The 17,046-nt window shown below is 43.8% G+C and overlaps 1 protein-coding gene across 8 annotated transcripts in view; it reads right to left on the bottom strand.

Moving 5' to 3' along the window:
- LOC106569653 (receptor-type tyrosine-protein phosphatase F) overlaps positions 1-17,046 on the bottom strand; it is a 470,260-nt gene that overhangs the window by 60,042 nt on the left and 393,172 nt on the right. For all 8 annotated transcript variants that reach the window (XM_082961019.1, XM_082961018.1, XM_082961020.1 and 5 more), the window contains one exon: positions 20-132. In XM_082961019.1, the coding sequence (XP_082817145.1) occupies positions 20-132 (113 nt within the window). The remainder of the gene's footprint in view (positions 1-19; positions 133-17,046) is intronic.

The raw sequence follows: 17,046 nt of genomic DNA, 5'->3' as shown, positions 1-17,046 counted from the left end.
GTGTGTGTGTATACAGTACCTGGTGTCTGGTAGTTGAGTCGTCTCATCTCTACGGGGTCTGAAGAGTTGCCCAGCAGTGAGTCCTTCACCCCTCCTGAGTGGTCATCTTTGGGGAGGGGAGATGCTCGCTTCCTATAGAGGGGGGGGGGGGGGAGCAAGAAAGGCTTATTAACCATGATCACAACTACTATCACACACAGAAATAATGAAGGCCAGTTGGAAAGAGACTGTGTTCTCTCATGAATGCTGCTTGTTAGAGATACCACTTTCTTCTTTAGGAGATAGGGGAGATGGCCTACCTATCGCTGAATTAATTTATAGTGTGTGTGTGTGTGTGTGTGTGTGTGTGTGTGTGTGTGTTGGGAAAGATGGCCTATCTACCGCTGAATTAAATTTGAGAGACATGAATGCCTGCTTTCTCCACATGTCATCTGGGCACTGACGGAGGTCTGTAGAGAAACGCCGTGACAGCTGGAGTGAATGTGTGTGTGTCTACTAAACAGTCTGTCTAGGGAGAAACAGGCAGACGGTGTAATTAACTCATCAGCTGGGTGGCACAACACTGGATAATTATGGTGTGTAGCCTACACCTGCACCAAGATATAGCCTGAGCTATAAAGACCCAGACTAACCCCTCCCTATACCCCACTATACCCCAGACTAATCCCTCCCTATACCCCAGACTAACCCCTCCCTATACCCACTATACCCCAGACTAACCCCTCCCTATACCCCAGACTAATCCCTCCCTATACCCCACTATACCCCAGACTAACCCCTCCCTATACCCCAGACTAATCCCTCCATATACCCCACTATACCCCAGACTAACCCCTCCCTATACCCCACTATTCCCCAGACTAACCCCTCCCTATACCCCACTATACCCCAGACTAACCCCTCCCTATACCCCACTATACCCCATACTAACCCCTCCCTATACCCCACTATACCCCTCCCTATACCCCACTATACCCCAGACTAACCCCTCCCTATACCCCACTATACCCCAGACTAACCCCTCCCTATACCCCACTATACCCCAGACTAACCCCTCCCTATACCCCAGACTAACCCCTCCCTATACCCCAGACTAATCCCTCCCTATACCCCACTATAACCCAGACTAACCCCTCCCAATACCCCAGACTAATCCCTCCCTATACCCCACTATACCCCAGACTAACCCCTCCCTATACCCCACTATACCCCAGACTAACCCCTCCCTATACCCCACTATACCCCATACTAACCCCTCCCTATACCCCACTATACCCCAGACTAACCCCTCCCTATACCCCACTATACCCCAGACTAACCCCTCCCTATACCCCACTATACCCCAGACTAACCCCTCCCTATACCCCACTATACCCCATACTAACCCCGCCCTATACCCCACTATACCCCAGACTAATCCCTCCCTATACCCCAGCCAATACTCCATACTAACCCCTTCCTATACCCCAGCCTATACTCCAGACTAATCCCTCCCTATACCCCAGCCAATAATCCATACTAACCCCTCCCTATACCCCACTATACCCCATACTAACCCCTCCCTATACCCAACTATACCCCATACTAACCCCTCCCTATACCCCAGCTAATACTCAATACTAACCCCTCCCTATACCCAACTATACCCCATACTAACCCCTCCTCCCTATACCCCAGCTAATACTCCATACTAACCCCTCTCTATACCCCAGACAATACTCCATACTAGCCCCTCTCTATACCCCAGACTAATCCCTCCCTATACCCCAGCATATACCCCAGACGAATCCCTCCCTATACCCCAGCCAATACTCCATACTAACCCCTCCCTATACCCCACTATACCCTAGACTAACCCCTCCTTATAACCCAGACTAACCCCTCCCTATACCCCAGCCTATACCCCAGACTAACCAACTCCCGATACCCCAGACTAATCCCTCCCTATACCCCACTATTCCCCAGACTAATCCCTCCCTATACACCACTATACCCCAGACTAATCCCTCCCTATACCCCAGACTAATCCCTCCCTATACACCACTATACCCCAGACTAATCCCTCCCTATACCCCACTATACCTCAGACTAATCCCTCCCTATACCCCACTATTCCCCAGACTAATCCCCCCATACACCACTATACCCCAGACTAATCCCTCCCTATACACCACTATACCCCACACTAATCCCTCCCTATACACCACTATACCCCAGACTAATCCCTCCCTATACCACAGACTAATCCCTCCCTATACCACAGACTAATCCCTCCCTATACACCACTATACCACAGACTAATCCCTCCCTACACCACAGACTAATCCCTCCCTATACCACAGACTAATCCCTCCCTATACCCCACTATACCCCAGATGAATCCCTCTCTATACCGCAGTCTATACCCCAGACTAATCCCTCCCTATACCCCACTATACCCCAGACAAATCCCTCCCTATACCCCAGCCTATACCCCAGACTAATCACTCCCTATACCCCACTATACCCCAGACTAATCCCTCCCTATACCCCAGCCTATACTCCAGACTAATTTCTCCCTATACCCCAGACTAATCCCTCCCTATACCCCAGACTAATCCCTCCCTATACCCCATTATACCCCAGACTAATCCTTACCCATATACCCCATCCTATACCCCAGACTAATCCCTCCCTATACCCCACTATACCCCAGACTAACCCCTCCCTATACCCCAGACTAACCCCTCCCTATACCCCAGACTAATCCCTCCCTATACCCCAGACTATACTCCAGACTAATCCCTCCCTATACCCCATTATACCCCAGCCTAATCCCTCCCTATACCCCAGCCTATACCCCAGACTAACCTATCCCTTCACCCAGACTAATCCCTCCCTATACCCCAGACTAACCCCTCCCTATACCCCAGACAAACCCCTCCCTATAGCCCAGACTAACCCAACCCTATAGCCCAGCCCTATAGGCCTAGCTAGAGTGCTTTGCCACATAAGGAAGAGAGAAAACATTCTGTGCAGCCCCAACACATTCTAATGCAGTGACAACACATTCTAATGCAGCCCCAACACATTCTAATGCAGAGACAACACATTCTAATGCAGCCCCAACACATTCTAATGCAGAGACAACAGATTCTAATGCAGAGACAACACATTCTAATGCAGAGACAACACATTCTAATGCAGAGACAACACATTCTAATGCAGAGACAACACATTCTAATGCAGAGACAACATCTGTCAGCGGCAGCACACACACGAACGCACACACCCACATGCACGCAGAAACACACACACACACACACTTCTAGCCTCCTGAACTGAAATGTGAAATGTAAATGTGCTGCTTTGTGAAGTGGAAGTGTCGGGCCGGCTGTAGAAATGTCACATCTCATTGCGCTCCATTTGCAAGTTACAACACAAAACAGATCTCACCACAAAACAGATCTCACCACAACACAAAACAGATCTCACCACAACACAAAACAGATCTCAACACAAAACAGATCTCACCACAACACAAAACAGATCTCAACACAAAACAGATCTCACCACAACACAAAACAGATCTCAACACAAAAGATCTCACCACAACACAAAACAGATCTCACCACAAAACAGATCTCAACACAAAACAGATCTCACAACACAAAACAGATCTCCCCACAACACAAAACAGATCTCACCACAACACAAAACAGATCTCAACACAAAACAGATCTCAACACAAAACAGATCTCACCGCAACACAAAACAGATCTCACCACAAAACAGATTTCGCCGCAACACAAAACAGATCTCACCACAAAACAGATCTCACCGCAACACAAAACAGATCTCACCGCAACACAAAACAGATCTCACCACAACACAAAACAGATCTCACCACAAAACAGATCTCACCACAACACAAAACAGATCTCAACACAAAACAGATCTCACCACAACACAAAACAGATCTCAACACAAAACAGATCTCAACACAAAACAGATCTCACCACAACACAAAACAGATCTCAACACAAAACAGATATCGCCGCAACACAAAACAGATCTCACCACAAAACAGATCTCACCGCAACACAAAACAGATCTCACCGCAACACAAAACAGATCTCACCACAACACAAAACAGATCTCACCACAAAACAGATCTCACCACAACACAAAACAGATCTCACCACAAAACAGATCTCACCACAACACAAAACAGATCTCAACACAAAACAGATCTCACCACAACACAAAACAGATCTCAACACAAAACAGATCTCACCACAACACAAAACAGATCTCACCACAAAACAGATCTCAACACAAAACAGATCTCACCACAAAACAGATCTCACCACAACACAAAACAGATCTCACCACAACACAAAACAGATCTCAACACAAAACAGATCTCACCGCAACACAAAACAGATCTCACCACAAAACAGATTTCGCCGCAACACAAAACAGATCTCACCGCAACACAAAACAGATCTCACCACAACACAAAACAGATCTCACCACAAAACAGATCTCACCACAACACAAAACAGATCTCACCACAACACAAAACAGATCTCAACACAAAACAGATCTCACCACAACACAAAACAGATCTCAACACAAAACAGATCTCACCGCATGTGTGTGTGTGTGTGTACAGCTAAAGTAGCATGGATTCACAGGGTCTACCTGGTCTCAACACTGGTTATCTGATGATACAGACCTTAGGCTAATGCTAACATGATTACTAATGCTAAGTCACAGGACAATGCTAACAGCATGACTGATGCTAAGCCACAGGATAATGCTAACAGCATGACTAACGCTAAGTCACAGGATAATGCTAACAGTATTACCAACGCTAAGTCACAGGATAATGCTAACAGCATTACTAATGCTAAGTCACATGATAATGCTAACAGCATTACTAACGCTAAGTCACAGGATAATGCTAACAGCATTACTAATGCTAAGTCACAGGATAATGCTACAGCATTACTAATGCTAAGTCCCAGGATAATCCTACCAGCATTACCAATGCTAAGTCACAGGATAATGCTAACAGCATGACTAACGCTAAGTCACAGGATAATGCTAACAGCATGACTACTTTTAACCAGAGTCTATAGGTAGTAGTGCACTACTTTTAACCAGGGTCTATAGGTAGTAGTGCACTATAAAGGTTAGAGGGTGCCATTTGTAACACAGACCCTTGTCCTTCCTTTCTCTGCTGCTGGCTGAGATTAACATGAGGGTGAAGTGTGTGTCTTTTTTATTTAAATGAAGAGAACAAAACACTTTTGTTAAGAAGAGAGTGTGAGAGAGAGAGTAGAGAGAGGGAGAGAGTAGAGAGAGGGAGAGAGAGTAGAGAGACGGAGATAGAGAGAGTAGAGAGAGAGTAGAGAGGGAGAGAGGGAGAGAGAGAGCAGAGAGATAGAGAGAGAGGGAGAGAGAGAGTAGAGAGAGAGGGAGTAGAGAGAGAGAGAGTAGAGAGAGAGAAAGTGTCGAGAGAGAGGGAGAGAGGGAGAGAGAGTAGAGAGAGAGAGAGAGTAGAGAGAGAGAGGGAGAGAGTAGAGAGAGAGAGGGAGAGTAGAGAGAGAGTAGAGAGAGAGGGAGAGAGAGAGAGTAGAGAGAGGGAGAGAGAGAGTAGAGAGAGAGGGAGAGAGGGAGAGAGAGAGTAGAGAGAGAGTGTAGGGAGAGTGAGTGTAGAGAGAGAGAGAGAGAGAGAGTGTGTAGAAAGAGAGAGAGAGAGTGTAGAGAGAGAGAGTAGAGAGAGAGAGAGTAGAGAGAGAGAGTGTAGAGAGAGAGAGAGAAAAGAGATTCAATTGATGGTTATTTTGACCCTTGGTTATTGTTGTTACTGTTGTCCCGTTGACAATTTTGATTCTTATTATTTTCATATTGTAAATATCCAAAGTAAGCTTTGGCAATATGTACATTGTTACGTCTTGCCAATAAAGCAAATTGAATTGAACTGAATTGAAAAGAGGGAGAGAAAAGAGAGAGATAAAAGATAGAGAAAAGACAGACAGAGAGAAAGAGAGAAAGAGAGAGGAGAGAGTAAAAGGCCAGAAAGGTTTTGTTGAGGAAAATGTCAGCTTTAGACGCCTAAGGAACATTTCTATTCATGATTATTCCGCGTCCCAAATGGCACATAGTGCACTACAGGTCCCTACGGGCTCTGGTAAAAAATAGTGCAGCATATAGGGAACAGGGTCTCATTTGGAACAAGGCCTTAGTCTCCCCACCTGGCATTTAGCTGACAATGTGCCATTCAGACATAGACAGACTCAGTCAGACCATTCTGATTGGCAGCGACCTCGAAGGGTGTGTGTGTTCAGATTGAGGGCGACCTCGAAGGGTGTGTGTGTTCAGATTGAGGGTGACCTCGAAGGGTGTGTGTGTTCAGATTGAGGGTGACCTCGAAGGGTGTGTGTGTTCAGATTGAGGGTGACCTCGAAGGGTGTGTGTGTTCAGATTGCGGGTGACCTCGACAGTCACATATAGAACACGGCACCATAGCAACAAAACAGATCTCACCGCAACAAAAAACAGATCTCACCGCAACACAAAACAGATCTCACCACAAAACAGATCTCACCACAAAACAGATCTCACCACAACACAAAACAGATCTCACCACAAAACAGATCTTACCACAACACAAAACAGATCTCAACACAAAACAGATCTCACCACAACACAAAGCAGATCCCACCACAAAACAGATCTCACCACAACACAAAACAGATCTCACCACAACACAAAACAGATCTCACCACAAAACAGATCTCACCACAACACAAAACAGATCTCAACACAAAACAGATCTCATCACAACACAAAACAGATCTCAACACAAAACAGATCTCACTAGAAAACAGATTTCGCCGCAACACAAAACAGATCTCACCAGAAAACAGATCTCACCGCAACACAAAACAGATCTCACCGCAACACAAAACAGATCTCACCACAAAACAAAACAGATCTCACTAAAAAACATATCTCACCACAAAACAAAACAGATCTCAACACAAAACAGATCTCACCACAACACAAAACAGATCTCAACACAAAACAGATCTCAACACAAAACAGATCTCACCACAACACAAAACAGATCTCAACACAAAACAGATCTCACCACAACACAAAACAGATCTCACCACAAAACAGATCTCAACACAAAACAGATCTCACCACAAAACAGATCTCAACACAAAACAGATCTCACCACAAAACAGATCTCACCGCAACACAAAACAGATCTCACCGCAACACAAAACAGATCTCACCACAACACAAAACAGATCTCAACACAAAACAGATCTCACCACAACACAAAACAGATCTCAACACAAAACAGATCTCACCGCAACACAAAACAGATCTCACCGCAACACAAAACAGATCTCACCACAACACAAAACAGATCTCACCACAAAATAGATCTCACCACAACACAAAACAGATATCACCACAACACAAAACAGATCTCAACACAAAACAGATCTCACCACAACACAAAACAGATCTCAACACAAAACAGATCTCACCACAACACAAAACAGATCTCAACACAAAACAGATCTCACCACAAAACAGATCTCACCACAAAACAGATCTCACCACAACACAAAACAGATCTCAACACAAAAAATATCTCACCACAACACAAAACAGATCTCAACACAACACAAAACAGATCTCACCACAAAACAGATCTCACCACAAGACAAAACAGAACTCACCACAACACAAAACAGATCTCACCACAACCCAAAACAGATCTCAACACAAAACAGATCTCATCACAACACAAAACAGATCTCACCGCAACACAAAACAGATCTCACCACAAAACAGATTTCGCCGCAACACAAAACAGATCTCACCGCAACACAAAACAGATCTCACCGCAACACAAAACAGATCTCACCGCAACACAAAACAGATCTCACCACAACACAAAACAGATCTCAACACAAAACAGATCTCACCACAACACAAAACAGATCTCAACACAAAACAGATCTCACCGCAACACAAAACAGATCTCACCGCAACACAAAACAGATCTCACCGCAACACAAAACAGATCTCACCACAAAACAGATCTCACCACAACACAAAACAGATCTCACCACAAAACAACTCACCGCAACACAAAACAGATCTCAACACAAAACAGATCTCACCACAAAACAGATCTCACCAAAAAACAAAACAGATCTCAACACAAAACAGATATCACCGCAACACAAAACAGATCTCACCACAAAACAGATCTCACCACAACACAAATAAGATCTCACCACAAAACAGATCTCACCACAAAACAGATCTCACCACAACACAAAACAGATCTCAACACAAAACAGATCTCACCACAACACAAAGCAGATCCCACCACAACACAAAACAGATCTCACCACAACACAAAACAGATCTCACCACAAAACAGATCTCACCACAACACAAAACAGATCTCAACACAAAACAGATCTCATCACAACACAAAACAGATCTCACCGCAACACAAAACAGATCTCACTAGAAAACAGATTTCGCCGCAACACAAAACAGATCTCACCAGAAAACAGATCTCACCGCAACACAAAACAGATCTCACCGCAACACAAAACAGATCTCACCACAAAACAAAACAGATCTCACTAAAAAACAGATCTCACCACAACACAAAACAGATCTCAACACAAAACAGATCTCAACACAAAACAGATCTCACCACAACACAAAACAGATCTCAACACAAAACAGATCTCACCACAAAACAGATCTCACCACAAAACAAAACAGATCTCAACACAAAACAGATCTCACCACAACACAAAACAGATCTCAACACAAAACAGATCTCACCACAACAAAAAACAAATCTCAACACAAAACAGATCTCAACACAACACAGATCTCACTAAAAAACAGATCTCACCACAACACAAAACAGATCTCAACACAAAACAGATCTCAACACAAAACAGATCTCACCACAAAACAAAACAGATCTCAACACAAAACAGATCTCACCACAACACAAAACAGATCTCAACACAAAACAGATCTCACCGCAACACAAAACAGATCTCAACGCAACACAAAACAGATCTCACCACAAAACAGATCTCACCACAACACAAAACAGATCTCACCGCAACACAAAACAGATCTCACCACAACAGAAAACAGATCTCACCACAAAACAGATCTCACCACAACACAAAACAGATCTCACCACAACACAAAACAGATCTCACCACAACACAAAACAGATCTCAACACAAAACAGATCTCACCACAACACAAAACAGATCTCACCACAAAACAAAACAGATCTCACTAAAAAACAGATCTCACCACAACACAAAACAGATCTCAACACAAAACAGATCTCAACACAAAACAGATCTCACCACAACACAAAACAGATCTCAACACAAAACAGATCTCACCACAAAACAGATCTCACCACAAAACAAAACAGATCTCAACACAAAACAGATCTCACCACAACACAAAACAGATCTCAACACAAAACAGATCTCACCACAACAAAAAACAAATCTCAACACAAAACAGATCTCAACACAACACAGATCTCACTAAAAAACAGATCTCACCACAACACAAAACAGATCTCAACACAAAACAGATCTCAACACAAAACAGATCTCACCACAAAACAAAACAGATCTCAACACAAAACAGATCTCACCACAACACAAAACAGATCTCAACACAAAACAGATCTCACCGCAACACAAAACAGATCTCAACGCAACACAAAACAGATCTCACCACAAAACAGATCTCACCACAACACAAAACAGATCTCACCGCAACACAAAACAGATCTCACCACAACAGAAAACAGATCTCACCACAAAACAGATCTCACCACAACACAAAACAGATCTCACCACAACACAAAACAGATCTCACCACAACACAAAACAGATCTCAACACAAAACAGATCTCACCACAACACAAAACAGATCTCACCACAAAACAAAACAGATCTCACTACAACACAAAACAGATCTCACCACAAAACAAAACAGATCTCACCACAACACAAAACAGATCCCACCACAACACAAAACAGATCTCAACACAAAACAGATCTCACCACAACACAAAACAGATCTCAACACAAAACAGATATCACCACAACACAAAACAGATCTCAACACAAAACAGATCTCACCGCAACACAAAACAGATCTCACCACAACACAAATCTCACCACAAAACAGATCTCACCACAACACAAAACAGATCTCACCACAAAACAGATCTCACCACAACACAAAACAGATCTCACCACAACACAAAACAGATCTCACCACAACACAAAACAGATCTCACCACAAAACAGATCTCAACACAAAACAGATCTCACCACAAAACAGATCTCACCACAAAACAGATCTCACCACAACACAAAACAGATCTCAACACAAAACAGATCTCACCACAACACAAAACAGATCTCAACACAACACAAAACAGATCTCACCACAAAACAGATCTCACCACAAGACAAAACAGATCTCACCACAACACAAAACAGATCTCACCACAACACAAAACAGATCTCACCACAACACAAAACAGATCTCACCACAACACAAAACAGATCTCACCACAACACATAACAGATCTCACCACAACACAAAACAGATCTCACCACAACACAAAACAGATCTCAACACAAAACAGATCTCATCACAACACAAAACAGATCTCACCGCAACACAAAACAGATCTCACCACAAAACAGATTTCGCCGCAACACAAAACAGATCTCACCACAAAACAGATCTCACCGCAACACAAAACAGATCTCACCGCAACACAAAACAGATCTCACCACAAAACAGATCTCACCACAACACAAAACAGATCTCACCACAACACAAAACAGATCTCAACACAAAACAGATCTCACCACAACACAAAACAGATCTCACCACAACACAAAACAGATCTCAACACAAAACAGATCTCAACACAAAACAGATCTCACCACAACACAAAACAGATCTCAACACAAAACAGATCTCACCGCAACACAAAACAGATCTCACCGCAACACAAAACAGATCTCAACACAAAACAGAACTCAACACAAAACAGATCTCACCACAACACAAAACAGATCTCAACACAAAACAGATCTCACCACAACACAAAACAGATCTCACCACAAAACAGATCTCACCACAACACAAAACAGATCTCACCACAAAACAAAACAGATCTCACCACAAAACAGATCTCACCACAAAACAGATTTCGCCGCAACACAAAACAGATCTCACCACAAAACAGATCTCACCGCAACACAAAACAGATCTCACCGCAACACAAAACAGATCTCACCACAACCAAAACAGATCTCACCACAAAACAGATCTCACCACAACACAAAACAGATCTCAACACAAAACAGATCTCACCACAAAACAGATCTCACCACAACACAAAACAGATCTCACCACAACACAAAACAGATCTCACCGCAACACAAAACAGATCTCACCACAAAACAGATCTCACCCCAACACAAAACAGATCTCACCACAACACAAAACAGATCTCACCGCAACACAAAACAGATCTCACCACAAAACAAAACAGATCTCACCCCAACACAAAACAGATCTCACCACAACACAAAACAGATCTCACCCCAACACAGAACAGATCTCACCACAACACAAAACAGATCTCACCACAAAACAGATCTCAGAGGCACATGCATTAGTTGATGCATCGTAAAACATCTTGTTGTTTCAACTTAGCAAGATGAGTTACCTCACTGGTGTAACATGTTGAGTTGTATCAACTAGTATTACTATAGTAAACTCAACTTGATCTAGTAAACTAGTCCAAAAGGTTGTGAAGTAACTTATCGTTTGAAGTTAAAACTACTCAAATCTTTTACAGTGTGCAACCATATCAAAACAGTTTATACAGATTTTCTGAGGTCAGGAAATCAGGAGTTTCTGAATAATCAGGAACACATCTGGGAACATCACAGGACAACACATGGGAGGAATGGGAAGTTAGTTGGAGACAGGGCTAGGATGTGATTGTAAAAGTACCCACCTTTCCTGCTTGCTGCTTTCACACAGAGAGATGGCAGAGAAAAGGAGGAGGAAAGACAGGAAGAGGAGGAGGAAAGACAGGAAGAGGAGGAGGAAAGAGAGGAAGAGGAGGAGGAAAGACAGGAAGAGGAAGAGGAAAGAGAGGAAGAGGAGGAAAGGAAGGTTAATGATGATCAGAGTCCTAATGTAGCGATAGTGAGGAGCAGGGATGGAACCAGCAACTCCATTGTTACATTAGTAGAGACTATAACCGTTGTCTTATGTAAATGTGATATTTCTGTTTTTCCCTTTTTTTTAATACATTTGCAAATATATATAAAAACCTGTTTTTGTTTTGTCATTATAGGGTATTGTGTGTAGACTGACGAGGCACATAACATAAAAAAAATAATTAAGAATAAGGCTGTAATGTAACAAAATGTGGAAAAAATCAAGGGGTCCGAATACTTTCCGAATGAACCGTACCAGCTGACAGAGAAACAGGTTGGTCTCTAAAGGTATACCAGCTGAGGGAGACACAGGTTAGTCTCTAAAGGTATACCAGCTGACAGAGAAACAGGTTAGTCTCTAAAGGTATACCAGCTGACAGAGAAACAGGTTAGTCTCTAAAGGTATACCAGCTGACAGAGACATAGGTTAGTCTCTAAAGGTATACCAGCCGAGGGAGACACAGGTTAGTCTCTAAAGGTATACCAGCTGACAGAGACACAGGTTAGTCTCTAAAGGTATACCAGCTGACAGAGACACAGGTTAGTCTCTAAAGGTATACCAGCTGACAGAGACACAGGTTAGTCTCTAAAGGTATACCAGCCGAGGGAGACACAGGTTAGTCTCTAAAGGTATACCAGCTAACAGAGACACAGGTTAGTCTCTAAAGGTATACCAGCTGAGGGAGACACAGGTTAGTCTCTAAAGGTATACCAGCTGACAGAGACACATGTTAGTCTCTAAAGGTATACCAGCTGACAGAGACACAGGTTAGTCTCTAAAGGTATACCAGCTGACAAAGACACATGTTAGTCTCTAAAGGTATACCAGCCGAGGGAGACCCAAGTTAGTCTCTAAAGGTATACCAGCTGACAGAGACACAGGTTAGTCTCTAAAGGACCGCGGGGGCCGGTAGTCCAGGCCAGCTGACGGCCGGAGCCAGGCCAGCCGAGGGGCCCGTTAGTCTCTAAAGGTATACCAGCTGACAGGCCCAGAGCCAGGCCAGCACGGCCGGTTAGTCTCTAAAGGTATACCAGCCGAGGGAGACCCAAGTTAGTCTCTAAAGGTATACCAGCTGACAGAGACCCAAGTTAGTCTCTAAAGGTATACCAGCTGACAGAGACATAGGTTAGTCTCTAAAGGTCTACCAGCTGACAGAGACACAGGTTAGTCTCTAAAGTTATACCAGCTGACAGAGACCCAAGTTAGTCTCTAAAGGTATACCAGCTGACAGAGACCCAAGTTAGTCTCTAAAGGTATACCAGCTGACAGAGACACAGGTTAGTCTCTAAAGGTATACCAGCCGAGGGAGACACAGGTTAGTCTCTAAAGGTATACCAGCCGAGGGAGACACAGGTTAGTCTCTAAAGGTATACCAGCTGACAGAGACCCAAGTTAGTCTCTAAAGGTATACCAGCTGACAGAGACACAGGTTAGTCTCTAAAGGTATACCAGCTGACAGAGACACATGTTAGTCTCTAAAGGTATACCAGCTGACAGAGACACAGGTTAGTCTCTAAAGGTATACCAGCTGACAGAGAAACAGGTTAGTCTATAAAGGTATACCAGCTGAGCGAGACACAGGTTAGTCTCTAAAGGTATACCAGCTGACAGAGACCCAGGTTAGTCTATAAAGGTATACCAGCTGACAAGAGACACAGGTTAGTCTATAAAGGTATACCAGCTGACAAGAGACACAGGTTAGTCTCTAAAGGTATACCAGCTGACAGAGACACAGATTAGTCTCTAAAGGTATACCAGCTGACAGAGACACAGGTTAGTCTCTAAAGGTATACCAGCTGAGGGAGACAGGTTAGTCTCTAAAGGTATACCAGCTGAGGGAGACACAGGTTAGTCTCTAAAGGTATACCAGCTGACAGAGACACAGGTTAGTCTCTAAAGGTATACCAGCTGAGGGAGACACAGGTTAGTCTCTAAAGGTATACCAGCCGAGGGAGACACAGGTTAGTCTCTAAAGGTATACCAGCTGACAGAGACACAGGTTAGTCTCTAAAGGTATACCAGCTGAGGGAGAAACAGGTTAGTCTCTAAAGGTATACCAGCTGAGGGAGACAGTATCACTGTTGGCAGTGAACCATCTATGCTACTCTATGTGTGTGTGTGGAAGAGGAAGGAGAGATGAGAGAGGTGGAGAGGTGGAAGTGAAGAGACGTGGAGAGATGGAGAGATGAGAGGTGGAGAGGTGAGAGATGAGAGGTAGAGAGATACTAGGTGGAGAGGTGAGAGGTGGAGAGATGAGAGGTGAGAGATGAGAGGTGGAGAGGTGAGAGGTGGAGAGATGAGAGATGGAGAGATGAGAGGTGGAGAGGTGAGAGATGAGAGGTAGAGAGATGCTAGGTGGAGAGGTGAGAGATGGAGAGATGAGAGATGAGAGGTGGAGAGATGAGAGGTTCGAAAGATGAGAGATGAGAGGTTGGAGAGATGAGAGATGAGAGGTAGAAAGATGAGAGATGAGAGGTGGAGATATGAGAGGTGAAGAGATGAGAGGTGGAGAGATGAGAGGTGGAGAGATGAGAGGTTGGAAAGATGAGAGGTGAGAGGTGGAGAGATGAGAGGTGGAGAAATGGAGAGATGAGAGGTGAAGATATGAGAGGTGGAGATATGAGAGGTGGAGATATGAGAGGTGGAGAGATGAGAGGTGAGAGGTGGAGAAATGAGATATGAGAGGTGGAGATATGAGAGGTGGAGACATGAGAGGTGGAGAGATGAGAGTTGGAGAGATGAGAGTTGGAAAGATGAGAGGTGAGAGATGAGAGGAGGAGAGATGGAGCGATGAGAGGTGGAGAGATGAGAGATGAGATGTGGAGAGATGAGAGGTGGAGAGATGAGAGTTGGAGAGATGAGAGTTGGAGAGATGAGAGTTGGAGAGATGAGAGATGAGAGGTGGAGAAATGAGAGGTGGAGAGATGAGAGGTGAGGAAATGAGAGGTGGAGAGATGAGAGGTGGAGAGATGAGAGCTGGAGAGATGAGAGGTGGAGAGATGAGAGATAGAGAGATGAGAGGTGAAGAGATGAGAGGTGGAGAGATGAGAGATGAGAGGTGGAGAGATGAGAGATGAGAGGTGAGAGGTGGAGAGATGAGAGGTGGAGAGATGAGAGGTGGAGAGATGAGAGATGAGAGGTGGAGAGATGAGAGATGAGAGGTGGAGAGATGAGAGGTGGAGAGATGAGAGGTGGAGAGATGAGAGCTGGAGAGATGAGAGATGAGAGGTGGAGAGATGAGAGGTGGAGAGATGAGAGATGAGAGGTGAGAGGTGGAGAGATGAGAGATGAGAGGTGGAGAGATGAGAGGTGGAGAGATGAGAGGTGGAGAGATGAGAGATGAGAGGTGGAGAGATGAGAGGTGGAGAGATGAGAGGTGGGGAGATGAGAGCTGGAGAGATGAGAGATGAGAGGTGGAGAGATGAGAGGTGGAGAGATGAGAGATGAGAGGTGGAGAGATGAGAGATGGGAGGTGGGATAAACTTTTTTCTTGAAAAAATCCTTCCCTTTTCACTGAGCTCTGTCAGAGTATGAAAGTTCTGCCTGCTGTGTGAATGTTCCTAGATGTAGAGTTAAAGACAACTAGGCTTTTAACCTGTTAGGGCTAGGGGGCAGTATTTGCACGGCTGGATAAAAAAAATGTACCCGATTTAATCTGGTTACTAATCCTACCCAGTAACTAGAATATGCATATACTTATTATATATGGATAGAAAACACTCTAAAGTTTCTAAAACTGTTTGAATGGTGTCTGTGAGTATAACAGAACTCATTTGGCAGGCAAAACCCTGAGACATTTTCTGACAGGAAGTGGATACCTGATGTGTTGTATTACCTTTAAACCTATCCCATTGAAAAACACAGGGGCTGAGGAATATTTTGGCACTTCCTATTGCTTCCACTAGATGTCACCAGCCTTTACAAAGTGTTTTGAGTCTTCTGGAGGGAGATCTGACCGAACAAGAGCCATGGAACGATGATGGCCCATTAGACACCTGGCGCGCGAGTTCATGTTGGGTACCCTCGTTCCAATACGTTATAAAAGAGTATGCATTCGTCCACCTTGAATATTACTCTTGTTCTGGTTAAAAAAGGCCCTAATGATTTATGCTATACAACGTTTGACATGTTTGAACGAACGTAAATATATTTTTTCCCCTCGTTCATGACGAGAAGTCCGGCTGGCTTAGATCATGTGCTAACAAGACGGAGATTTTTGGACATAAATGACGAGCTTTTTTGAACAAAACTACATTCGTTATGGACCTGTGATACCTGGAAGTGACATCTGATGAAGAGAATCAAAGGTAATGGATTATTTACATAGTATTTTCGATTTTAGATCTCCCCAACATGACGTCTAGTCTGTATCGCAACGCGTATTTTTCTGGGCGCAGTGCTCAGATTATTGCAAAGTGTGATTTCCCAGTAAGGTTATTTTTAAATCTGGCAAGTTGATTGCGTTCAAGAGATGTAAATCTATAATTCTTTAAATGACAATATAATATTTTACCAATGTTTTCTAATTTTAATTATTTAATTTGTGGTGTTGACTTGACTGCCGGTTATTGGAGGGAAACGATTTCCTCAACATCAATGCCATAGTAAAACGTTGTTTTTGGATATAAATATGAACTTGATAGAACTAAAAATGCATGCATTGTCTAACATAATGTCCTAGGAGTGTCATCTGATGGAGAT

This window comes from Salmo salar, chromosome 14 (assembly GCF_965601325.2).
Source record: "Salmo salar chromosome 14, fSalSal1, whole genome shotgun sequence".
NCBI lineage: Eukaryota > Metazoa > Chordata > Actinopteri > Salmoniformes > Salmonidae > Salmo > Salmo salar.
This window is presented reverse-complemented; position numbering and strand designations above follow the sequence as displayed.